This window comes from Eleutherodactylus coqui, chromosome 5 (genome assembly GCF_035609145.1).
Source record: "Eleutherodactylus coqui strain aEleCoq1 chromosome 5, aEleCoq1.hap1, whole genome shotgun sequence".
Classification (NCBI taxonomy): domain Eukaryota; kingdom Metazoa; phylum Chordata; class Amphibia; order Anura; family Eleutherodactylidae; genus Eleutherodactylus; species Eleutherodactylus coqui.
In genome coordinates, this window is record NC_089841.1 from 82971770 (window position 1) to 82997508 (window position 25739).

A 25739-nucleotide genomic window follows, 5' to 3' on the forward strand; every position below is an offset into this window, starting at 1 on the left:
GTGCAGGCTGTTATTACAGTCAGCAGTACTGATAAGATTCTTTCAGCTCGTGTCCCACTGGTAGTACACAGTGGGATACGAGCTGTTAACGTGGAGAACAATGCAGCTGTTTGCTTATGCAAAACAGCTGTATTTTTCGCTGAGCGATAGCGGCGGTGTCCTGATCCGCTTGCATAGTTCTTTAGTAGCTAATTAGCTACTATAAACTATGCAAAGATGATCGCTCAAATGACCGTTTGAGAGGCAGTTTTGAGCGATCATCTTTTAGGCCTCATGTCCACGGGGAAAATCAGGCCCGCTACGGATTCTACATGTAGAATCTGCAGCGGGTCCCTCCTGCCCCGCGGACATGAGCGCTGAAAATAAGAATTTAAAAGAATTTACCTATCCGTAGCGGGCGGGGAAGGTCTGCTGTTCCTCACGGCCGGATCTTCTTTTTCGGCCGGCGGATGAATTCGTCACGCCGGCGGCACGTCGCCGGCACGTCGTCGACGTGCCGGGCACATCCGCCTAGCCGAAGCAAGAAAGATGCGGCCGTGAGGAAGAGAAGACCTTCCCGGTCCGCTCCGGATGGGTAAATACTTTTAAATTCCTATTTTAGGTCTCCCGCGGATCCGGACGGCTTCCATAGGCTTCAATAGAAGCCCGCGGGAGACCCGCACGAAAATGGAGCATGGTCCAGATTTTTTCATGCTCCATTTTTTTTAAAATCCCTTTTATTGACCATCCGCGGGTATTTATCAACCCGCGGGTGGTCAATGCATCCCTATGGGATGCGGATCCGCATGCGGGAGATCCGCTGCGGATCTTAAATCATATTTTGCCCGTGGACATGAGGCCTTAGTGTAAATAGGGTCTTACATGGACACTACACTGTTGATTCACGCCTGCCTCGTGACTAAGATCCACCCGTAAGTTATCATTCAGCATGGAAGAAATTTGATAACACGGTTTAATGTGTTATAACTGAATTCCAGGGTGATTAAATAATTCTGACACGAACGAGCGTGATTGCCCGGCACTCGGAGTACCGTGTGCCAGCATTTCAATAAGTGACTTTATGCCTACTGCTAGTATTGAATGATTGATGGCATTCCTGCTGCAGTTTTTATTAACTTCTAAGTAGGTATTATTGAGATTTGTCACAAGCCATTGTGGTGGCCATTGTCATCGATAACATTGTTTTCCTAGAAAATGCAATTTCTAATTCTTTTATTATAGGACTTTTTACACATTTTCAAAAGCTAAATCTTGCAGCCGTATACCATAATCTTATAAATAAAGGCAAGTCTTCCTCTTTTATGTATAACTGTATCTATGCAGAACGAAGGCTGCTCTTAATGGACTGAATCAATATTCATGAGGGACCAGCATCGGGTCACTTTGCTTCAAATATGCCACCCAAGCTTCACCCTTCATTGATGTCAAAATCAGGCTGGACCCACAGAAAGGCGTAATTACTGGATTCAGCCATATGCATTTTTTATGGTTTCTGTGTTTCTAGCAGGAGGGCGGTGGTTAATAAACGAGGGGGGATCTTGCATTATAATGCCTCATTGCACGCTGTAGTCCCTTGAACTCTTGAATGTCTTTCTTATTGCTGGTGTGTTTTTATACCGCAGATGGCTTTGGGCATTGTAAATCTCTGGAATACCAACACCTGTCGCCCCACAAGTTCCTTGAAGAAGGAGAGTCTTACTTAACGCTGGCGGTGGAGGTAGCTCTGATAGGACTGGGGCAGCAGCGAATAATGCCAGATGGCTTGTATGCACAAGAGAAAGTCTGCCGCAACGAAGAGCAACTCATTTCTAAACTGCAAGAGATTGAGCTGGATGATACGCTGGTGAAGATCTTCAGAAAACAAGCAGTCTTCCTGTTAGAAGGTGAGCAGCTGGGACGCCGCTACTTTTTTGATAAAATATTCATTGCATTGAATTGCTTCAGGACTTGACTCGCTGTCAGTTTTCTAGTAAGGACTAGGCAATTCGTCTCTTGTTGATGCTGCCCATAGACGGTAGATTAATGTTGGCAGATCCCACACATCTAATGTATATGGAGTCTGATCGTTGTCTACCAGCAAGTAAGTTGCCTTCAGCCATGTCTGGCATTGGCGTGCACATGTGAAAAATGTTCATGGGGAAGAGGACTGTCTTATGTCTGTAACCAGCCTTAAAGGCGAGCAAAAAATGAACTGAAATCTTCTCACAACTGGGTAAAATAATAATAATAATCTTTATATAGCGTAAACTTTAGTCCTACTTTATATAGCGCAAACTTTAGTCCTACTTCCTGTACTCGATTCCTTGCTGCTTCCGTCCTCAAGCGCCCAGACCCCTGCTGCATTCTTCTTCCGGCTCTAGTGACAACATCCCAGTCCATGTTCATATGACCGTTGTAGCTAATTACCGTCTGATAATGAGTTGCATACAGTTGGCTGCAGCGGTCATGGTTTCCTGTAACAGGACATCGTCATTGGGGCTGGAAGAAGAGTGCAGCAGGGGACCGGATACCGTCAGAATGCAAGGACCTTTGACATTTCAATTCAACTGTTGCTCCCCCAGGCTACACATTTTTAAAGGGGGTTTCCAGGCAAAAACTATTGGTGGCCAATCTCAGGATAGGTCAGCAATAGTTATTTGCCAGGGACCTGCCGCTTGAATTCCCAGCGATCATCTCTAAGTGCATCATAAAGGACAGGAGAGGAGGTGCTCTGGCTGCCTTGCTTGACTCCCATTGCAATCGATGGGAGCTGAAGCAGTTATTGCACTTCCACCTTCAACACTGGGAATGGACACAGGCATGTAATGGCCGCTTCCTCAGGATAGGTTATCAATAATTTTTGCCTGGAAAACCCTGCCCATATACCTTTTTAATACAGCAATCAACTAAACACACATTATTTCTCCTGACTTCTCAAAAAAAATGAATGATCGGTTCGACTGAGAGTTCCTGGGTTTTAACAGACACCTCTGACTGGTAAACTTTTGTTAGCCCTTGAGGTAACCCATTTTACCTCAAGGGCTAACAAAAGTATCCGTCATTGAAATTCAACACAGCCCATTTTCTTCTTTCTCTGAACCTAGTCTGTTAGGAGAAAGTCAGGAAGCCCCCATGCACATGACTCGTTGGTTCTGCCAAAGTCGTACATTTAGCACAGCTGTAGTCTTATGAATTTATAACCAGGCAATCCATCTAAGACACTCATACACGTTTTCAAAAGACTTAAAACCATAATACAAACCGTACTTTCCTATCCTTAGCCAGGCAATCAAGCACTGCAGTTCTCCTGGTTTCTGACAGCTGAAGTCAGCTGAACACTGCCTGGCAATCAGAGGCAACAGCGCCCCCACCCGTTCTCTTGGCATCCACGCTCACATCACGGGCGTCATGATGCCAGGAGTTCAAAATGGTGACCATGTGGCCTCTGATAGGCAGTCAGCTGACTTCTGCTGTCAGAGAGCAATATGATCGTGGGGCTGCATCGCTGGGGCTGAGGACAGGTAAGTACCAGGAGTTTAATTGCTAAACTTTTTCTTTTTTTTAGCTCTAAATTTCTGATATTTTGTAACAGCATTTCAGAATAAAACTGACATGGGGGCAATAGGCATACCTGTCTCGGGTTCATGCTGCCTGTGCCTTGGGCAGCATAAACCAGATGACGGAATTCCTTTTAAGAAACATAGCCCCCTGCTAAAGAGACAATGAAGTTGCACAAGACAATTTGGCTGAGACTTTGTCTTGGTGATCAACTGTGACCCTTTGTTGCATGTAATGACTTTGCAAATTGCATGCAACTCTAAAGCCCCATTTACACGGGACGCCTGTTGGGCAAACGATGCCCGACACTCGTCCCCGCATCTACTAGCTCCCATGCTGTTGCTCTGGAGCGAGTATCATTGGCTTGCAGCGGGGCGGCTGGAGGAAATTTCTCTCCTCGCTCTCCCACGCCCCTCACTATTGACTTAACATAGTGGCTGTTCAGTACTGAACGGCTGCTGTTTACACTGATGGATCATCGTTCAGGATTTTATGCAGCTTAAAATCCACAGCACGACTACGTGTGAATACACCCTAATGTCCCTTTTACACGCGACGAGAGTCTGGTAAACGACTGTACAAGCGCTGATGCCGCCGCTAAGGGTGTTAGCGCTTGTGCAGAGCGTTTAGACAGACTTCACCGCAGGATTACGGGCTTCTCGCTCAGCGCTTCAACTTCTATGTGAAGTGCTGAGCAGGGAGTATTTACACGGAACGACAAGCCCGCAGTCCAGCGATGGTTATTACGCTGAGTGAAAGTTAGTGATAACAAATAGTAAGTGATGTTGCATTTACCCTACACAATTATCACTCAATTTTGTTCGTTTGAACAAATTTGGAGCGATGATCATCCTGTGTAAATGGCCCATAAGGCATAATTTGTATTAAACCAACTCTTGTAGATTTTAAAGTGGGAACACAAAGTGCTACTAAAGTTTCAGCAAAGAAACTTCATGGTCCTTTTAGAAGGGCCGTACAATGAGCTCTGATCAGCTAGATCACTGCTCCTTTAATTGGCCTTCACACAGGCGAATTTGGACATGGATGATCTCCGTACTTTTTCCTCTCTGTCGGAAGCACATCCCCCATTCACGTAGGGAGATGTGCCATTAACGACAATGATTTTTGTGCCACGTTGAAAATACCATTACTTGTTCATCAGGTATTTGTTCTCCTCATCATCTGCCCATGTAAAGTTGTTGCTAAATGTTCAAATGAACAGTGGTTCAGGTTTGCCCATGTACAAGGCTTTTTATTCCTTACTAGGTGATATACCCATGCGTTGTACGCCGCTATAATCACTGTGATTGATTATTGAAAATTGGATTTTCAAAGTTATTTCCTTCTTCTACATAACAACTGATGTTACTACGCCCTTTTGCAATAATCCCAAATCATTCGCTCGTCAAAAATTTCATTATGAAGCACTGAGCAATTGGCACATCAAACTTATGCACAATCCTCTTCAGTAATATTTTTTTTTTTAGCTGAAATGTTCATTAATGTCATTAGTTGCTACATAAAGGCCCATTTACATGCAAAGATAATCTTTCAAATGATCGAAAGTTTTAGCAATCATTTTGCCTAAATTGTTAATGAACACTAATGCCCATTAACACTTTATCATCCTTATTTGCATGTAAAAGGACCTCCAGGAGCTGTTTGCAGAACTCTGCATGTGGGCTGGACTCTGCACATAGCTGCATTGTTCTCACAAGGACTGTCGGCAGAATACAACAGAATCTCCCGTCTCCTGCGGAGAACGCAGCATGCAGTCTATTGAGAGATACTTTATCTCTCTGCAGCTGAGTGATGGATTTTAAGTAGAGATGAGCGAGCACGCTCGTTTAAGGCTGCTACTCGATCGAGTAGCAGTCTTATCAAGTAACTCTGTACTCGCCCGAGCAGCATGCAGGGGGGGGGGGGGGCGGTGGGGACCAGCGGGGGGGGGGGGGGGGGAGACAGAGATCTCCCTCACTCTCCTCCCACTCCCCCCGCCGACAAAAAGTGAACGCAGTGATTATTATCACTCATCGTTTTGAGTGATAATTGTTGCTTGTGAATGCGCCTTAGGTGCACTGTTGAGTGTAAGAAATGTAATCTGAGCTGTGATTGGTTGCACAATTACAGGGGAATTTGTTGAGTTTTCGATTTTTAATTACGCCAGTATTCGTTGCCTGGTGCTGAAGAACGCTCATGCAAAATTTCACTCAATTTCACTCAAATCGGACCAGAACTGTGGATTTGTATTCGACACAAAGAAACAAACAGATTTTGCGTTTTACATATGAGATATAATGAAAAGTTCTAAAAGTCTCCAATATACTTTCCCTTTCTATCCTTCAGTCTTAAAGATCTCTGCTTGCAGTCAGAGTGTAAACTTTCGTTGTTGACCCCCACTTGATGACCCTTCTGCTTTGGTCATGTGATGGACACATGGGTGCACGGATCGTTAAAAGTACTGTCATCAGAGCTGTCTCTTGTAGTCTTGTGTGTCCATGATACACCCGGTTGAAGCAAGCAGTGAATGGTTCTATTGTAGGACAAAAGCAAGCAGAGATCTTGAAATCGTGAGGGATTGATGCAGCAAGTACAAAGGAAAATTATAAAGTATACACTACTCATTTAATGGAAACCACCCATCATTTGCTGAACCCTTCCTACCCCTTTAAGACCATCTTGATGCTGCATCTATTTAACAAGCACTTATTGTATTCCAATAACGGTTTTAATATTTGCAGCAGGCATTTCTCTGTTTTCCCTAAATGCCTCATCAATGAGCAGATAAGTGGTTTTGTGCGAGCCGCCTATTGCAGTGCTCTGTGTAATGAAGGGAGCTGCAGCAGATGCTGATGTGACCCAGTATTCTGGGATGTGTTATTATGCAGAGCTGTGTGAGCACATTGAAGTAATGTATGTTTTCTTGGCACAGCTGGGCCATACAGCGGTTTGGGCGAAATCATCCATCGAGAGAGTATTCCAATGCACACATTTGCCAAGTATCTTTTCACCTCCCTCCTACCTCACGATGCTGAACTGGCATACAAGATTGCACTGCGAGCAATGAGGTAAGTGCGGCTCTCCGCGGATCTAGCACGCCTTATTGGGGACCAATGGCTGGCGCTTCCTAAGCGCACATTTGGAGGAGTCGGGCTGGGTTCACATCTGTGTTTTTAGCCACTGCAGCCAATCCGTTTAATTTCTTTTTTCAGAATGTAAAAAGCGGATGTTTAAATGATGCAAACTGAAGTGAACGGATCTGTTATATGGATCCATTTAAAAAACGGATTACTAGGTTCGGTTTGCATCAGATTTTTAACTGTTCAGTTTGTAGCTCTAGTTTAAGGCTGGGTTTACTTGGGGCGGACATCTTGCGCAATGTCCACAGTGAGACCGCACGGAAATTCCGTGAGATTTATGCAGCTGAAGTCCCGAGACATTTGGTGCGGGTTTTGAAAGTGGTTTATTCCGCTGCAGCCTTCTTTCCCCATAGAGAGGAGAGAGCCCTCAGTAGAAAGGGCGATACAGTTGACATGCTGCAGCTTAGAGTTCTGCGCGGCATGTCCATTTCAGCACAGTTTGGCGGACTGTCCGCAGAGTGGGGATGGGATTTTTGCAAGTCTCGTCCACTTTGCTGCTTAGTCTCAGGTTTAAGATTGCAGGTGGAATTTCCGTGCGGCAAGTCCACACAGAAATTCTGCCCCGTGTGAACCCAGCCTTACAACTACGTGGGATTTAAAGGAAGTCTGGTAGGTCATTTTGGCAATCAACATCCTGTAATATATGGGAGGCTGTATGATGAATTAGTCACTAACTTTTTCTCCCCCTCCCCCCCCTACAGGCTCTCATCTGAAGAAATGGCCTTAGAATTCCTTCCTAGTGCGGTATGCTAATTAATGATGGACCGTCCAATGGGTGATTCACCCTTTGCCGTGGACCAGGCTCTCGCCTTTCTCCTAATTGTTGAGGGACGTCTCCAGCAATATCTGCAGGAAGACGTCTTGCGTTCCATCTGCAGCCCCCTGTGCTGCACTGAGGGAGCGGATACATGCGCTGTGACTTCCTCTCGGTCTGGAATGACACTCTTCCCAGGTGGCAAGATGGAATGCAAGACGTCTTCCTGCGGACATTGCTGGAGACGTTGTTCAGCAATAAGAGGGCATTTTTACTGTAAGAGGAGGGAGGGAGAGCGCCTATGAGGTAAACTAATATTATTTAGCAAACCGTGTGGGAAGAGGTTTTAAGGCAATTTCTCCTGGTGCGAGCCTGTGAGTTAAAAAAAACAAACAAAAAAACTTTAAAAAAAAAAATGTATCCTGCAGTCTTACATATTATAGTATATAAATCAATTTTGATTGCCAAAAAGACCTGACAGACATCTTTTAAAGGATCCGTTAAGTGGATACAAACTAAGTAGTTTTCGTTGTTTGTGTCTGTTGTCCATTGAGTATAATGTGTAGGGGAAAGAAAGCACCATTCCATCCCGTTCCTATTTTTGGACAAAGTCCTGCACTTCAGACTTTCCTTTTCTATTAAAAATCGAAAACAAGATGTTACAGAAGCAAATAAGTCCCATTGAAATCGGTTGGAATTTTACTAGATCAGCTTTTTTCCCATTTTTATGCTCTCCGGACGGAACAGAAAATTAAACACTAATGTGAACTCCACCTTATGTGGCTGCAAGAAGCTCCGTGGGGTTAAGTGAATCAAACTTCTATTCCTAAACCATTCCTAGGGTTATCAAATGTCAGATCAAGCAGACCAAGGCTGGAGTCTGGATATTCCAGACCTAGTATGCAGCGGCATTCTGTAGAACTTCTTACTGTAGCATTTTCCAGCAGTCCAGAATAGATGATGCAGTTAAAATCCTACTATTAAAGTGACCCTCCGGTCCGCGACAGACAAGGATGGCCAAACTGCTCCTCTGACTACCTGATGTACCCTGCGCATTAGTATACGTTTGTAGTCTAAAGGTACCATACATGGGGTGATTATCGCCTGAATTCTCCCTGGAGGCAGCAAATTTGGGTAACGCATGTCCCGTGTGCATGCAACCACCAACAGGGCACTGAGCGGGAAATCGCTGACTTGTCAGTTGCTTGGTTTTTTAGCAGAGCTAAAAACTAAGCAACTATCAGGGTGTGGACACAGGATATGTGATGCGGGGCGTGTATTCACGGTATACTTCAGCTGTGCTACAGCAGAAGTATAGCGTGACGGGTGGCTTCCATTGTAGTCAATGGAAGCCGTCCGCGCATATGCCCGCGGCAAATAGGACATGCTGCGGGTAATTTCATGCTGCGGAATTCCGTAGCATGTACATTGAGCTATTAGGTTCAATAGAACTTAATAGCTGCAGTGAAACGCCACCGGAAATCCGGCTGTGGGCATCAGGCCTAAGCAGTTTGGCCATCTTTGTTTGTTCAGACTTGGAGGGTCGCTTTAATGTAATGAGACTTACTGGTTGTCCAGCCTTAAAATCATATAAGAAAAGTACATAACGGGTTTTAACAGCTGAAAGAGCACAGCACCAGGCTGAGCAGTTCTGCCCCTTGGTTTGCAACTAGTGGGAGTCTAAGGACCCCAGCCAATCAAAATTTTAACAATCTAAAACGTCAACTTTTTGGAAAGTGCAGTTACTCTTTAAACGTACGCCCACAGCTAGTGGTTTCTCCATGGAAAATTTGCAACATTTTATTTGTACAAGCAGGGCCTCGTGTGGCGCAGAGTGTTAAGGCAGCAGAAATGCAGTCCCAAGCTCTTGCTCATGACCTGAAGGTTGCAGGTTCAATCCCCATGTGGTTCAGGTAGCCAGCCCAAAGTTGACTCGGCCTTCCATCCTTCTGAGGTCGGTAAAATGAGTACCCAGCTTACTTACAATGGCAAACCACTCCACTAAAACAGTCTGCCGAGAAAACGTCATGTTGTGCCATCACCCAAGGAGTCAGTCCTGACTCGGTGCTTGTACTAGGGGACTTTACCTTACTGTACAAGCAATGTGGATAGGATTTCAAAAAAATCAGCTATGTAAATTGGCCTACATTGTGTTAGATCCATTTATGTTGTAGATTCAACTCTGTAGCATTTCTGCACCAATATCCTCACCATCTTTGCTGCAGAAAATGTTTAGCGGACTTGCAACACATCGCCTTATCCTTAAAGGAACTTTGACAGCTTAATTTTGATTATAGAAACACATTTGTCATGCTACAAATCTCTTCTTTAGAAATGTATCCAGAGTTCTAGACACTTGGTTAAACATTCCCTAGAAATGACTGTGTTTAATGTGGCATTGAATACATTCCTGTGTGCAAATGGAATAAGTCAAGTGACTACTGAGTCTCGGTTTAATTATTCATTCGGTGCCGTTTCTTTCGATGCAGGTTGCTTGTGTTGGAATCTACGGCTCCCACTGGAGATATGTCCCGGCCACACCACATCGCCTCAGTTGTTCCTAACCGTTATCCCCGTTGGTTCACCCTGAGTCATATTGAGTCACAACAGTGTGAGCTGGCATCTACAATGTTGACCGCAGCCAAAGGTATGCCAAGCCTTGTTACATGGCACAGGCTTATACTTATTAGATTGTGGTGAGAGCTGCAAAACAAGTGTTCTTACATAAGGAACTGCAAAACTAGTGTTCTTTTGAAACCACATATACATTTATTGTGCATTCTAGTGGAATCAGGTTGCTAGGAGTCTGCTCAGCTACCGGTGAAGCTTTTTGCATAAATGTTCCCTGGTGTGCAGCATGCATATTTCATGTGAATGCATTCAAATGGCTGAGATTACACACCGCCTCATAGGCACAATTATGAAAAGTTCCCCCTTTTTACAAACTATGGGCCTTACTTATTAAAACGATTTGTCTGGTTGCTATGGGCAACAAATCCAGTTTTCTTGTCGACTCAACTGTAGAATATGAACGCTGCACCTTGATTGGTTGATTTGCTCAGTAATATGGTCAGTTTCTCCATATTATATTAATTTATAGAATCCCTTATGTGCATAACTCTGCTCAAACTGGGAAAATTTGTGTGGTCTCTGTTGACCCCAACTGCCCTTCGCTGACCGTTCCCATATCTGTATTCTGGTTAGGGAAGGTTACGTAGGCCATCACACTGAAGAACTGCATTACCCGTCTCTGATATGGAGTAAGAACAAGCCTACGCTGGATTAATCCTTTTGATTATTTGACCCGATGTGCCTAATGGTTCTCTTTAAAAAAAATTAATCAATTGTGAAGTTTTGAATGTTTGATTTTTTTTTTTCTTTGTTCTTATTAGCGTCTTTATTTGCATTTAAAAGAGTCCAGATGGGAAATTTTTCTCCTTGTGGAGAGCACCACGAGGGTGTACAGAGTCTTATATAGGCCATGTAATGCCCCCTGGGTAAAATATGCAAATGAGTGATGGAATCCTCCTCTACAGTGCCACCTATTGGAAGGTTAGCTACTCTGAATCCATATACAATCTTTTAACAGGCCTCACAGCATCACAAGGGATATAAGCCAAACCAGAATACACATGTACAGACAGCTGCTTAGAATCGCATGGAGTACTGATGAGGAGCAAGAACTTCAAGTTACCTTGGTGAGAGGCCATCAACATAAGTCCAACATAAGGCTCCATAGACCCTTGTGGTGGAGAGCACCACCAAGGTGTAGGGAGCCTTATTTGAATGGCTTTTCCCAAGGAGCACTGTTTGGCCTATAGAAGTGTACAGCTGTATGTACATGGATATTCTGGTTTGGCTTGCATCCCTAATCCAGTTGTAATGCCTGTTTAAAAGTAGGATGTTGATTAGCAGGGTAACAACCATTCCAAAAGGGGGCGCTGTTGAGGATTATTTCATAATTTTGTTTAAGATCAGTCATATGGCAGATCCAACAGCAACTGTTGGGCTCCATTGCATCAACGGCAAGATTTGTGCTAGATGCTATGCTCTTCTTGCCTTCAAGAGTGATCAGCCAATCACTGGTGCTGCAGAATACCAATGTGTACAAAAGCTTTAACGCTCATCGTGTGCTTTTGTAGCTACAACATTACATATAAATAGGTTGTCTTGCACATGCAGGCTATACTCTGGCTTAAGTGTTTAAACTTGTATACAAGAGCTTACAATCTATCATGCATTTGACAATTGCTTTGGAAGACCTGACAAATCACAGGAGGTGGGATCATATTACTTAAAGGGCTTGTCTGAGATTAAATCTTGCTTGTACAAACTGGGACCCCATGGCAAAACATTACAAAGCTGCTTATACTTGCGTCTCACGTCTCCCACCGGCGGCGTTGGGTCTCCTCACTGATGTCATGTTTGCAGGCTGCTGCAACCAATAATAGACCTCAGCAATTATCGCTAAGATCTGTCATTGGCTGCAGTGGCAAGTTTATGGGACATAAAACAGAGACCCAGAGCAGCAGCAAGGGACTTGTGGGGAGAGGGGAGTATGAGCTGCTTTGTTTTGCCATGAGGGACCATACAGTGGAGGAATGCTTACTGTGTTCCCCCAAAAATAAGACCTACCCCGATAATAAGCCCCAGACTAATTTTGGGGGATTTTCAAAGGGTCTTGAAATATAAGCCCTATGCCGAAAATAAGCCCTAGCTACACTACATAAAAAAATTAAAAAAGGAATGTATTACCTAGCAGGCGCAGTCAGTGTCCCTCACTCCACTCTCCAGAGGTATGTGCTGTTCTCATAGTCCTAGCCGCTTGTACATTATCACTTCTGGGTAAGGGATTCATCGCATTGGTTCATCCAGTGCTGCGTTGATTGGTTCTTTGCGTGCTGCGGCTTAGCCAATCAACAGTCATTGCATTGTGGAGGCAGGATTTATGAATAGGCTGAGTTGCGGCTAGCCAATTCATAAATCCCGCCTCCACAACGCAATGTCTGTTGATTCGCTGAGCCATGGTGCTTGAAGAATCAATCAATGCAGCACTGGATAAGCCAATGGGATGTCTGTGATTGGTTCATCGAGCGCTGCATTAATTGGCCGAACGCGGGGCTCAAGAACCAATTGCAGCCATTGCTTCCTGTAGGCAGGATTCATGAATGCCTTAACCAGAAAGTAATGATGTAGGAGCGGCTAGGACTGAAAACCCGTGTGGACCTCTGGAAAGCAGCACGATGGATGTAGACTGAGCCTGCTGGGTAAGTAAATTAAGACCTCCCCGAAAATAAGACACTGCCTCTTTTGGAGCAACAATTAATATAAGACAGGGTCTTATTTTCAGGGAAATACTGTAGTATTATACTTGCACATAGATAAGGGCAGCAGCTACACGACTACGTGTAGAGTTCCGTACAGTCTATTAGTCACACCCATAGTATTAGATGAGGCCGGCTGCCCTGCATATTCACTCTTCCAGTTCTAAAAACAGAAACCGATTTTGATTCCCATTTGAATTGCTTGCCTTGTATTTGGTGAAATTTTCCTGAAATGATATATTCTAGTTTTCGTTAAAGCCTTCCCCGGTCAGCCATGCTTCAGGGCCGTACGCTTTCTTAACAACAGGGTTTTTCTCCACTGATCCTCGAGATGTGCCTGGAATCAGTAATTTCTTGAGGACCTAGATGCTGATCAGATGCCTCTTCTCCCCTCCCGTCTGCAGGTGATGTTAGGAGACTGGAAACAGTGTTAGAATCCATCCAGAAAAACATTCACTCCTCATCGCACATATTTAAACTAGCACAAGATGCATTCAAGATAGCAACGTTAATGGACAGCTTACCGGATATAACGCTGCTGAAAGTATCCTTGGAGCTGGGCCTTCAGGTGGGTGACCTTTTACTATACTTTACCATCCAGTCGCTGGGTCATGTAGTTCCCAAACCCTGCTACATATAGGAATGCTTCTCCTTTTCTACACCCGTATATGAATTACACAGCTGTCCCCAACCAGTTGACTTATAGAATTAATTTGCAGAAAAAGTTCAGGAAACTTGTAAGTACTTTCTATTAAGGTACCCTTACACGGGACAGCGCATAAGTGTCCGACAGCCTACCCAATGACTAGCGCGCCTGTGCTTTCACGCAGGAGCAATAGTCACTTAGTAAATGGGGGTGGAGCGTGCCCAAGATCTCTTCCGGCCGCCCTCCTCCATTCACTGCAAAAGGCAGCCATTCGTAAACGTTTAAAGATTGATTGGCTGCTGTTTACACGGAGTGAGAAGTCGCTCACTCAATACTGAAAAGAACCTATTGGTGGCTGTATGTGCATAGAGGTATGATTACCACGTATTAGGCGTGTGCTGTATGCCCATGTGATACACGGTAACACGCATGCAATCAGTTACACTGCTTATGCAGTTCTGTTTAAATTGGCATGTCGAAATTGCGTAATATGCAAACACAAAAAAGAACGCAGCATGTTCTATTTTGCCATTGTTGGCAATTACAGTCGTGACGGAGTGGGAAATATAAACAAAAAAGACCAGGTGCACTGCGCATGACGGCGTGCGTGAGATATTGTCATGGGCAGCACAACTTCGCCGCCATACGTGGCGGTACGCTGACTCCAGAGCTGTAAATTGCCGCACGACCCCACAGCGGTTTACGCTTTTGGCCATGTGATCCCAGCCTTATTATTAAGTTGATAATCACTCCGTGTAAAGGTAACGTTACTTATATACTTAACTTGACTTGCAGCTTGTGTAAAGGCTCGTTTACATGGCTTATGATCGGGCAAGAACGTTTGTAGAAGCAATCGCTCATTCATCGGCTGATCGAATCATTGCGCGGCTGACGAAACTCCTTGCTATCTGCAGCAGATCTCGCTGTGTGAGCAGTGAATGTGCCGCAGACAATGGGGATGAATGATCACGTTAGCAATTATTCATTCGCAATGCAGAGCGCATCACCCTGTGTAAAAGTCACGGACATCATTGATCGGTGCTCACTACACAACTCCACTTGGGGTGGGTAAGGCTGTGTTCACACGTGGCTGATTTGGTGTGGATTTTCCCAAGGATTTCGGTAGAGATCTGCAGCAGATTTCACTCCTGGGTGTGAAATGTGCTGCAGATCTCCCAATAAAATCTTTGACCAAATCTGCTATGTGTGAACACCCCCTAAAAGGACCTTTTGGTTGGGTTGGAAAGCCCTTGTTGCCAATTTCCTTGCAGATACCAATCTTTGTATAGCCAAACACAGAACATCTAGGTGATATAGATAGATAGATAGATAGATAGATATAGATAGATATAGATAGATAGATAGATAGATAGATAGATAGATATTGATTGGCTGCTGTATATATGTGTGTATATAATATTCTAACCTAAATAACTTGCTATCGGTCAATCCTATATACTCAAGGATAGTGATGCTCGAATCCCCAAAAATGTAGCACAGTGTTCTTTAACAACAAAACTGCAAACTTGCACTTGTCATCATTGCCAGATTAATCTATGGAGCGGTTTCTGGCGTTGGCCGCACCATTATAATGAGAGCGTGTACAAAGCAGACATTTATTCTTTGCATAGGCTATACAAAATTTAGTAATTTGCACTCCAGTAAAACACCCCAGCATTGAGCAGAGGGGTGATGTATAGGTTAAGCTTAATATTGATTCCTCATAATGGTTATCTATGGGCCCTCTAATAGCCTTGCCAAACAGCGTGTGAAATCAATTTCTGTATTCCCGAGTGGTAAATGGCATACATTCAAAACAGACATTTTGTATAAACTACTAAGCAAAACTCATTTCCCCCGGTACGTCCAGTATGTACAGACAGAATGGTGCATCAGCTGTTTGACAGTGTGGCCAAAACAGACCCATCAAATCCCAAGATTCATAATTTGTGGAGGAGCCCGGCACCTTGTAGTGTGCGTCATGGCACTGATTAGGGGAATTTTCAGCTTGCCTAGGTGTAATTGAGGTCTGTGCTAGATTTTACCATCTTCCATTGTTATGCTAATCAGTCAATTACCAACAGATATATATTTATTAATACAAGCTCATCACCTCTGATTGGAATATATGATGGCTTCAGAATAAATACTGTCCAATAACAGTGGAACAGCCAAGTCCTTGTAATCCCATAACATACATATCTTACACCAAAATGCATCAGTACTGTTGAAAAAAACACATGACATTAAAGGGGTTTTCCAGGGAAAAACTATTGATAACCTATCCTCCATCACGAGGGACTGGCCACTCGGGATCGCCAGCGATGAGCTGATCGCCTAGCCCACTTTCAGTGCAGCAGGGCTGGACATGGTCATATGGGATGGGAGTGGAAGTGCCATAGGTGACTTCATTGCCATTGATATCAATAGGAGCTGCAGCGGCTATTACACTTCCAGTGTTTCTGCCTTCAATGCAGAAGTGTAAAAGCTACTGGAGCTCTCATTGATTTCAATGGTTGTGAGGCCAGCTATGGCATTCCACATGCAGCCCCACTACTCTGACAGCGGGACGGATGATCGGACGATATACGCTGTGATCTGATGCATTGTATTCCAATGCATCAGATCGCATGGCCGTATTCCCGTGACGTAAAAGTGCCTGGCCGGCCAATATAGCGCCGGCCATTTTTACATCAGGCCCAAAAGACAGTCCTGGAACTATCTTTTGGGTCGGAATAAATAGGCCTCTGGATGGGCTCCTATGGGAGCTAATGACAGCGGCCAGAGAAGGGAGGTGGGAGTTTAGCAGTGTCACTGCTAAACTCCCACCTCTTCTCTCCTCCCCTCCAGCTGATTCCAACAGGAGGGGGGGGGGCACAGGGGCGGAGCTAAGCACCGCTCGTCCCACCTCCTCCCAATGCTCGCTGCGGGCAGGGGACGGGGGCAACGCTAAGCCCCTGGTCCTTGTCCGCAGCCAACATTGGGAGGAGACGGGGCGATGCTTAGCTCCACCCTTGTCCCACCCATTGGAATCAGACGGAGGGGAGGAAAGAGGAGGTGAGCCGGCAAGGGGGAGGTGAAGAGGCACAGCGGCATGGCAGCCTTGGCGTACTATATGCGCCAGGGCCCATGCCAACTGAAAGGGTGCACAATCATTAGATTTGTGCACCTGTTCACGAGGTTTTGCGCCTAACATCGTAGCATATAGTGCCAGCTGTGAAAACAGCGAGCGATATACGCTTGTGGGAATAAAGTCTAAGGCTGTATTTATATGGGCAATGCCAGTTTATTCCTGAGATTGTCGGGGTGCACCTCACATTGCACAGCACACAGACACCCCATCCGAGTGCTGGGTGAGATGTGGGACTCTGCACATCGTATGTCCTATTATTGGGTGAAACTCACACAAAAATAAGACATAATGTGAAAAATCGCTCATGTACATGAATCCGTTCAAGTGAGTTCCGTCCACATCACATTGGACGGAACTCGCACAAGTTTCTCGCCTGTGTTAATACAGAATTGAGGGGTTGTCTACTTTGAAAATCTTTTTTAATCCAGTAGCTGGTACCCTCCCTAGCAATACCACTACAGGGGAGATGAGGCGTTCATCAGTTATTAATGGCGGGCTGTCTGTGTAATACATGAACTTCCTTCTCCAGAGTACCATGTGTTCTTTATAGCTATTAGTTCTCGCCAGTTTTAGATAGTGGAGGGCTACTGGACACAGGACCCTATAGGTGCTATTATACAAAAGCTTAATGGCTGCTGCTTGCAATTTACCACTCATTGCTGTTCTGCACTTGCAACTTCAAATTAGTGGAAAATTGCTTCAAATTAGCAAATTGGTGCAGCTGCTAACTCTTGTGTAATGGTATGCTAATAATGTTTGAAAATGGGTTTTCTAAACCAGACTTGCTCCTTTTAAAGCGACCCTTAGTTCTCAGGACAAAATTCTATCTCAGGACCTGCAGTTCTTCTCTGCCGTCCCTTTTGATCTATTTTGTGGTTTGGGCTTTTGTTTTTGGTCATTCGAGATGGCTGACACAATCTTCAGGGTACCTAATTTCCCACAGTGTATTAGACTGTTGCGCTATACCTGCTCTCTCATTGACCGTGATCAGCACTGGCCAATCAGAGAGCAGTGCACAGTGTGAATTAGGTAGTTAGAAAATTACAGCCATCTTGGATGGTCAAAAACCAGGCCCGAAACCAGCGGATCGGAGAGGTAGTAGAGAAAACACCAATTGTCAGTATAAACACAATCTTTGTGAACTCCGATTTTAATACATCACCTTATTTTAATCTTTTAGGTAATGCGTATGACGTTATCCACTTTAAACTGGAGGCGGCGGGAAATGGTCAGATGGCTGGTAACATGTGCAACCGAAGTGGGTAAGTAGCTACGTGCGGCTCAATTATATATTCAGATCACGAACCCATCTCCAGGCATTGTAGAGAGTACTTTTTGTATCTCTACTCACTTTGTGAATGTTGGCTTCATAATTTGTTTTCAGTAAAGTCATGCAGGGTAGCATTAGTGGATTTACATTTGTACATTTGGTTGGTTATTTTTTGTTTTTCCTTGTTCTCAGTAGCAATTCGGAGAATTGATTTTCTTGAAGCTGTTGTGTGTTGCTGGAACGAACTGACTGGATGGACTTGAGGACTAGTCTAGGAAATTAACAAAATAGCTGCAGCCTGCAAGAACCCCTATGCTAGAATGTAATTGGGACCGGTTGATTACACCTGAGAGCGTGGGGGAGGTCAGACTTTCTTACAGCAGCATGCAGTATGGCTTTAGGCCCTGTGCCAGCCTATGGCTCTAGTCCCTGCTTTTGGGTCTCGCCAACCCACCCTACGGGTTTCTCAGAGATGATGGACGTTCTATTATTTTTCCTAGACTATTTCTCTAAGAAGGGGGTCACCTTCCAACATTAAATGGGTTGTACCAAGATCACAAGTTATTCTCTATCCGGGGGATCGGGGAAAACTTACTGATCAGTAGTGGTCTCACCGCTGAGGCCATCACCAATCCTTTAATTGTAATGTATCTGAAAATTCAATGCTTGTTCTCCATTTATGTGTGTTCAGACAGAATTCAGTTTTTTTTAAAATAGAAAATCCATTTCATACACCTGCATCGGGTGGTTTTGGTGGCAAGCACATGGATTTCTGCAAGCCCCGCTCAGCTGAAAGTTTCTATTTCAAATTTTGCCTCATCTGAATAATAAAGTATAGAAAATACTCTGCATCGGAAAAGAGAAATACATAGTCTGATAGTCTGATCATCTAACACAACTGCTTTTAAGGGTCTTCGAGGGGGGATTTTTAGTTAATTTTTATGGGAGAGATGCTTAAAAAATTGGAAAAATTTAAGAAAGCAAATTTGTAGTAGAAGTCAGAAAACCATTTTTCATATGGATTCCAAGTGGAGTCATTGGGTCTCGTTCATAAAAACGCATGATCTGTTAGGACAGTGCCGTACTGATAGAGGAAGACAGTGAGTAGGTTCAAAAATCTTCAACACGAATGTGATCCCACTCGTTAATTCTCTCTTCTTTTTGTATGCAGGTGTTTATGCCCTGGACAGCATCATGCAGAGCTGGTTCACTCTCTTCACACCAACGGAGGCCACTAGCATCGTTGCTACAACAGTGATGTCTAACAGCACCATTGTCCGTTTGCATCTGGACTGCCATCAACAGGAAAAGTTGGCCGGCAGTGCTAGGACGCTTGCACTCCAGTGTGCTATGAAGGACCCTCAAAACTGCGCTCTGTCAGCACTTACTTTATGTGAAAAGGATCACATAGCTTTTGAGACTGCTTACCAAATTGTCCTGGATGCTGCTGCCACCGGCATGAGCTACACACAGCTTTTTACGATAGCACGGTACATGGAACACCGTGGTTATCCCATGAGGGCGTACAAACTGGCTACCTTGGCCATGACGCATCTTAACCTGAGTTACAACCAGGATACACACCCTGCCATTAATGACGTTTTGTGGGCATGTGCGCTCAGCCACTCTCTTGGGAAAAATGAGCTAGCAGCGATAATACCTCTTGTGGTCACAAGTGTCAAATGTGCAACAGTACTTTCAGACATTTTGCGCAGGTGCACTTTGACCACCCCTGGGATGGTGGGACTTCACGGACGGAGGAACTCTGGCAAACTTATGTCACTGGACAAATCCCCTTTGAGACAGCTCTTGGATGCCACAATTGGGGCCTATATAAACACAACACATTCGCGGCTCACACACATCAGTCCTCGACACTACAGTGAATTTATAGAGTTTCTTAGCAAGGCCCGAGAGACCTTCTTAATGGCTCACGACGGACACATTCAGTTTACACAGTTCATCGACAACCTAAAACAAATCTACAAAGGAAAAAAGAAACTGATGATGTTGGTCCGCGAGCGCTTCGGTTGACAATGTGTGAATGGGGGAGGGGTGGGGGGGGGTGGAGAAGGTTTGTTTTTACTTGAGCCTGCCTTTTTATCCTTTTTAACTTAAGAAAAAAAAATGTCAAAACACAAAAAAAGAGCCACACCGGTATTATGTGTATAGTTAAAAAAAATTGAGTTTGCAAAACTAAATTGTCATGTTGTGAAAGTTTTTGTGTTTTTTTTTTAAATATTTTTATTTTTATCTTTTTTTTTTTTTTCTTATTTTTGAATTTTTTTTTTTTTTTTTTTCGTTCCAATTCTCTGTGTGTATGAGAGAGGTTTAAGGTTTGGTTTACACTGAGTATATGTTGTCGAGTGGCAAAAGCCCACATAGCTCTCCTGTTTCTGTATTCGTTCACAGCCTCAAAGAGAAAAAAAAAACGCAAATGGCTTTAAAAGAGATAGAAAATCGTGAAAAAAGAAAAAAAAATACCAAACGTAAAAAAAAAAAATCCTTAAACCCTTCATCCCGTGACAAGTACCTCGAATGGATCCAGCTTTACTCCTCTGTATATCATTCTTACATTTCAACGTACTTAACCACAGAACCCCAAAAAACAACAATACTAGTAGATACGAAAAACACAAAAAAAAAAATTAAGGCTGACTTTTTATGTGGCTTTGCAACACAGTTCATCTAAAAGCATGGCACCACAAGCATGTGGAAACTTAGCGACTGTCAACATACATTCTCAGGGATTATCAAGAAAAAAAAAGAATGAGAGCATTTATTGTACTGTATATATATATTATAGTATATGTCTGAATATTGAAAACAAAGTATAACATTAACTAATTTATAAAGAATATTCTATGTAATGCAAAATACTTGAAGCTGCAGTAGCTTGGTTTAAAACAGATTAAACACGGGAGGAAAAACATATCCAAGTGAGACATGAGCCTTGCTTCAGTGTTGGCTTTGGTGGTGATCATTACATGCTGGGCATCTATGCAGAGCCACCTTGATTCACTGCATGGCTGGGCTGATACTGGTTGGAAAATACGCATTAATTTTTTAGGTTTTTTTTTTCTGTTTTTGTTCTTGTTTTATCAATTCGTAGGACTCTTTTACCTTAATATGCGCATACCTGGCCTGTTGATTTTAGAAAAAAGTGACATCTATAGCCAGAGCCGCAAGCCTTAGCATTAATAGTATATTATGCCACAAAAAAGGGGTTTGGGGCCGCCGAAAGATCTTCCAAGAGACACTTCAACACATACAAATGCATCCAAAAATAGATGTTCATCCATGACACCTTGGCAGCGAGCTAACAATAAGCTAACCTGTTGTGCACAATTATTATATATGTCTGCATTGGTATTTTGACTTTGTGCAGGACAGAAAGTTGTGTAGGTATGACTGTTCAAACGTGTTAATTTTTGGCTTTTTTGTTTTTATTTTATTTTTTTTTTACGTTTTATTTTCAAATTTTTAATTTAATTTTTTTGGTTGTCGTCGTTGTTGTTTTTGCCTCTAGATTTCTTCAAAAACAAAAAACAGCCTTCTATCTTGCCTTGTCTTAATGCTTTAAAATAACCAAACTGGAGATCTAACTACCAAACTGTTCATTATAATTAAATACCAACTTTATCGGTTCAACTATTTGTCTTTTAATTTTAGCTGAATGGTTCTGTATCCTTGTGCTTTCTAAAGCCTTTTTTTTTCTTTAATTTTTTTCGTTTTTTGGTGCAAAAGTTGTCTAGTGTCTCTCGTTCCCTTCATTAGAGAACATGCTTTAGGTATGTTTGTAAGTATTTTTGTTTAGAAAAAAAAAAAACTTTCATGCTCTTCATTTTATTTATTATACTAGGTAAAAAGGTTGTACTTCATCACCCCATGTAAACATGCTCATGAAGTTGAAAGTAATTAAGATTTGATACACTGATATCAATTTATTTATGTAACTAAATCACTGTTTTATAAACTTGTTAATGATCAACAATTTTTTTTGTTTTGATTAAAATTAGTTTTTTGAAAGTTGATTCTGTTTGCTTTTTGGTTCCATATCGGGTTGAGCGAACGTACTCTGCCGAGCTTGATGCTCGTTCGAGTATTAGCGTACTCGATGGTGCTCGTTACTCGAACGATCATCAAGCCGTGTTCGACCCCGCCCCAGTTTTTGGCTCCTCCCCACTGTGACGTGTCTGTTTTGGCCCCTCTCTGCCGCAGCGCGCGTCAATGGCAAATTTTTTGTCTGGCAGGCAGGGGAGGGGGGGGGGAGAGAGAGAGAGACAGAGAAAGAAAGAGAGAGAGAAAAAAGCTCGGGACTCGGCGTCCCACATACAAAAATGCTGAAGTCTCCCTTTGTAGTCAATGGGGTTCGTTACTCGAGTAGAGCTCTCGAATTTTACGAAAATCTCAACTCGAATAACGCGGACCCGAGCATTTGGGGGCTCGCTCATCTCTCGTTCCATAGGACTGTTTTTACTGATCTTTTAAAGGCACATTAACTGTTTTGTAGTTATGATCAGGAGGAAAACGGATGTTGACCTGCTCCACTACAAGTCATTTTGGTTCTTCATTAACTGTGTTGTTAGCAAGGCTTCAGGTTAGAATATTTATGTACAAAATATAGTATAGAAGAATCTGGCACGCAATAGGCATTTTGAGAATAATTTTTTATTGCAAATCCATGGTCATCTATAACATGTTGGTTCTTAGAAGATCTTTCAATAGTTGGATTGCTCTCCATGCAATAGCCGAATGGAAAAAGGAAAGGTAAAATCGGTAGGTTTTGTCATGCACGGTCAAGTATGTCGTAGAGAAAAAAGCAGTTAAAATCTGTATGGATTTGTATCGTGAAAGAAAACTTACCAACATTAGAGAATCTTAAAGTGACCTCCCTGTCCTGGACAAACAAAGATGGCCACAACACTTTTCTGAGTGCACACTGTGCATTAGTGTGTGTATATATATATATCATTCGTCTAGGACACTACATGCTGCTTTGCTTGACCAGTGCATCCCACACGATCAGTACTAGCCAATCAGAGCAGCATGTAGTGACTTTGACTCCCAATGCATACTAATGCAAAGTCAAAGTAAAGCAGCCAGCTTTATTTGTCCAGGACCAGAGGGTTGCTTTAACATGCGCCCACAAAATGATGCTGGTTATTGGTCCTAGAGCCTTGAGGGCTGATACCTGCCTTTTTAACACCTTAATGACATGGCCGATTTTGGGCTTTAGGACGCAACGATTTTTGGCGGATTTTCTTTTCCATTTTTCAAAAGTCATAACTTTTTTATTTTTCCGTTGATGCGGCCGTATAAGGGCTTGTTTTTTGCGTGGCGAACTGTAGTTTTTATCGGTGGCACTTTTGGGTGCATTGACTATATTGTAAAACTTTTATTACTTTTTTTATGATAGAGGGGGAGAGAAAACGCATCAATTCTGCCATAGATTTTTTTTTTTACAGCGTTAATCAGGCAGCATAAATCACACAATCCATTTTTTCTGCGGGTTGGTGCGATTACAAGGATATCAAAATTCTTATTTTTTTTTTTTAGATTTTTCCACTTTTCTGCAATAAAAACCATTTTTTTGGAAATCTTTTTTTTCTTCTAAATCGCTGCATTCAAAGTCCTGTAACTTTTTAGTTTTTTTATGTACGGAGCTCTATGAGGGCTTATTTTTTGCGAGACGAGCTGCAGTTTTTATTGGTACCATTTTGGGGTACATACGACTTTTTTGATCACTTTTATTGCGTTCTTGTTGAGGCAACATGCTAAAAATTAGCATTTTGCCTCAGTTTTTAGCTTTTTTTTCACGTTTTTTTCCAGGCACAGTCAAAAGCATGTGCAGCTTATTGTACGCATCGTTACGGATGCGACAATACCAAATATGTGGGGTTTTAATTTTTTTTAACCTTTTTTTATGCTAATAGAAGAAAAAGCATAAAAAAAGGTTTGTTTTTTTTTACATTTTTATTTTTTATTCATTTTTTAAATCTTTTTCTTACACCATTTGAGTCCCTCTGAGGGACTTGCAGCACAGCACTTATGATCGCTGTGATAAGGCATGGCAGGGCTACTGCCCTGCCATGCCTTATCGCTTATATAGCGATCATAGGCTATGGCACTACAGGACGCCAGTGTCTGGCGTCCTGTTGCCATGGCAACCGGCCAGGCTCTCGCGATGTTATAGCGAGAGCCGGCTGGAGTCACAGAGAGCGCGCTCCCTCTGTGAACCCTTCCCATGCCGTGATCTACATGGATCGCGGCAGGGAAGGGGTTAACAGCGGGAGGCCGGCTGTGACGGACAGCCGACTCCCGCTGCGGGATAGCGCGAGATCATAGGTGATCTCGCGCTATCCCCAGGACGTAAGTTTACTCCCTGTTGCGGGAAGTACTCCGCTGCCAGGACGTAAACTTACGCCCTGGAGCGGGAAGGGGTTAAAGTTAGGCCTACATGGCAACTTTGGTAATGTGATCTGACAATCCTAATGTAGCACTGCAGCACCATGTTTAATAATTGTCAATAGGGCCAATTTGCGACCTAACGACCATGATACAACAGGGGCTGAAAAAAAAATCCCAGACCTTTTGGAGCTTGGGTTGCACGCAACCAAATACATGTGACTCTGACCGGTCTTTAATTTGTCTGTTTTTTAACGGCCAAAACCCAACTATAAAACTGTTGTGACTTTTTTGAGGCTTGATGTTGCGCCACCAAAGTCTTCATTTAGCTGTAGCCTAAAGGGGGAAGTCAGGATATATAAATTATTCAGTTTGGCCTCAAAGAAAACCAAGATTATTCTCGAATTTCCAGCTGCTTGTCTGTTGCATCTCCCTACCACTTCTACTGTTGCAACATAACACATAAAGGCTAGAGATGAGCGAGTATACTCGCTAAGGCACATTACTCGAGTGAGTAGTGCCTTAGCCGAGTATCTCCCCACTCGTCTCTAAAGATTCGGGGGTGGGGAGCGGCGGGGGAGAGCGGGGAGGAACGGAGCGGAGATCTCTCTCTCCCTGTCTTCCCCCCGCTCCCCCCTGCCCACTGCCGCAACTCACCTGTCACCTGCGCCGGCCCCCGAATCTTTAGAGACGAGCAGGGAGATACTCGGCTAAGGCACTACTCGCTCGAGTAATGTGCCTTAGCGAGTATACTCGCTCATCTCTAATAAAGGCACCATGGATGTGATGTATGATTTGTGCCATTGGTGGCCATGGGCATAGTGGAAACTATGTATATAGCAGCATTTGCACAATGGCCCACAAACTATATCAAAAATTTTTTTAGTAGTATGATCACGTGATCAAAAAACAGGTCTTCTATAGCCATTATTGGCATTCTTGAACTGTAATACAAGAAAATGGGGAAGTTTAATAGATTAAAACTCTCTAGTTTTAGGACAGAATTCTGTCTCGGGACTGGAATGAGCGTACGTTATCGTACCCTGCAATTGTTCTCTGCCATCCCTGGATTCCACTGGTTTCCAGCCCTGTTATTGACCAATTTTCTAACCGTAGTAATCTCTGATTGGCCATTGCTGATCACATGAGCAGCACTGGCCAATCGGAGAGCAGGTGTTGTGCATTTGTATTTTAACACTATCAATGTACATTAGGAGATTAGGTAGTCTGAAGATTGTATTGGCCGTTTTGAACAGACGATAACAGGACTGAGAACCAGCAGATTGGAGAAACGGCAGAGAAGAACAAGTGCAACCGTGCCGGTAATATACCACCACCTGTCCCCTCTGGTCCCAGGACTGAAGTTTATCCTGAAATAGGAGGGTAGCTTTAGGAAGGATTGCAATATAATCTGTTTAAGTCTGTACTGAATACTGTTCCTTTTTAATGATAATGCCATGATGGAGCAGCTTCAGGAGTGATTGGTATATACTGTATGTTGGATTATTTTCACTTTTGTACAGACTC

At 43.4% G+C, this 25739-nt stretch overlaps 1 protein-coding gene across 1 annotated transcript in view; it reads left to right on the top strand.

Annotated features, from left to right (window-relative positions):
• ZSWIM6 (zinc finger SWIM-type containing 6) overlaps window positions 1-21836 on the top strand; it is a 132553-nt gene extending 110717 nt beyond the window's left edge. The window contains exons 9-14 of the mRNA XM_066602781.1: window positions 1623-1883; window positions 6470-6605; window positions 9921-10078; window positions 13160-13323; window positions 17715-17796; window positions 18976-21836. Of these exons, the coding sequence (XP_066458878.1) occupies window positions 1623-1883; window positions 6470-6605; window positions 9921-10078; window positions 13160-13323; window positions 17715-17796; window positions 18976-19838 (1664 nt within the window). The 3' untranslated portion in view covers window positions 19839-21836. The remainder of the gene's footprint in view (window positions 1-1622; window positions 1884-6469; window positions 6606-9920; window positions 10079-13159; window positions 13324-17714; window positions 17797-18975) is intronic.
• The last annotated feature ends 3903 nt before the right edge of the window (window positions 21837-25739 follow it).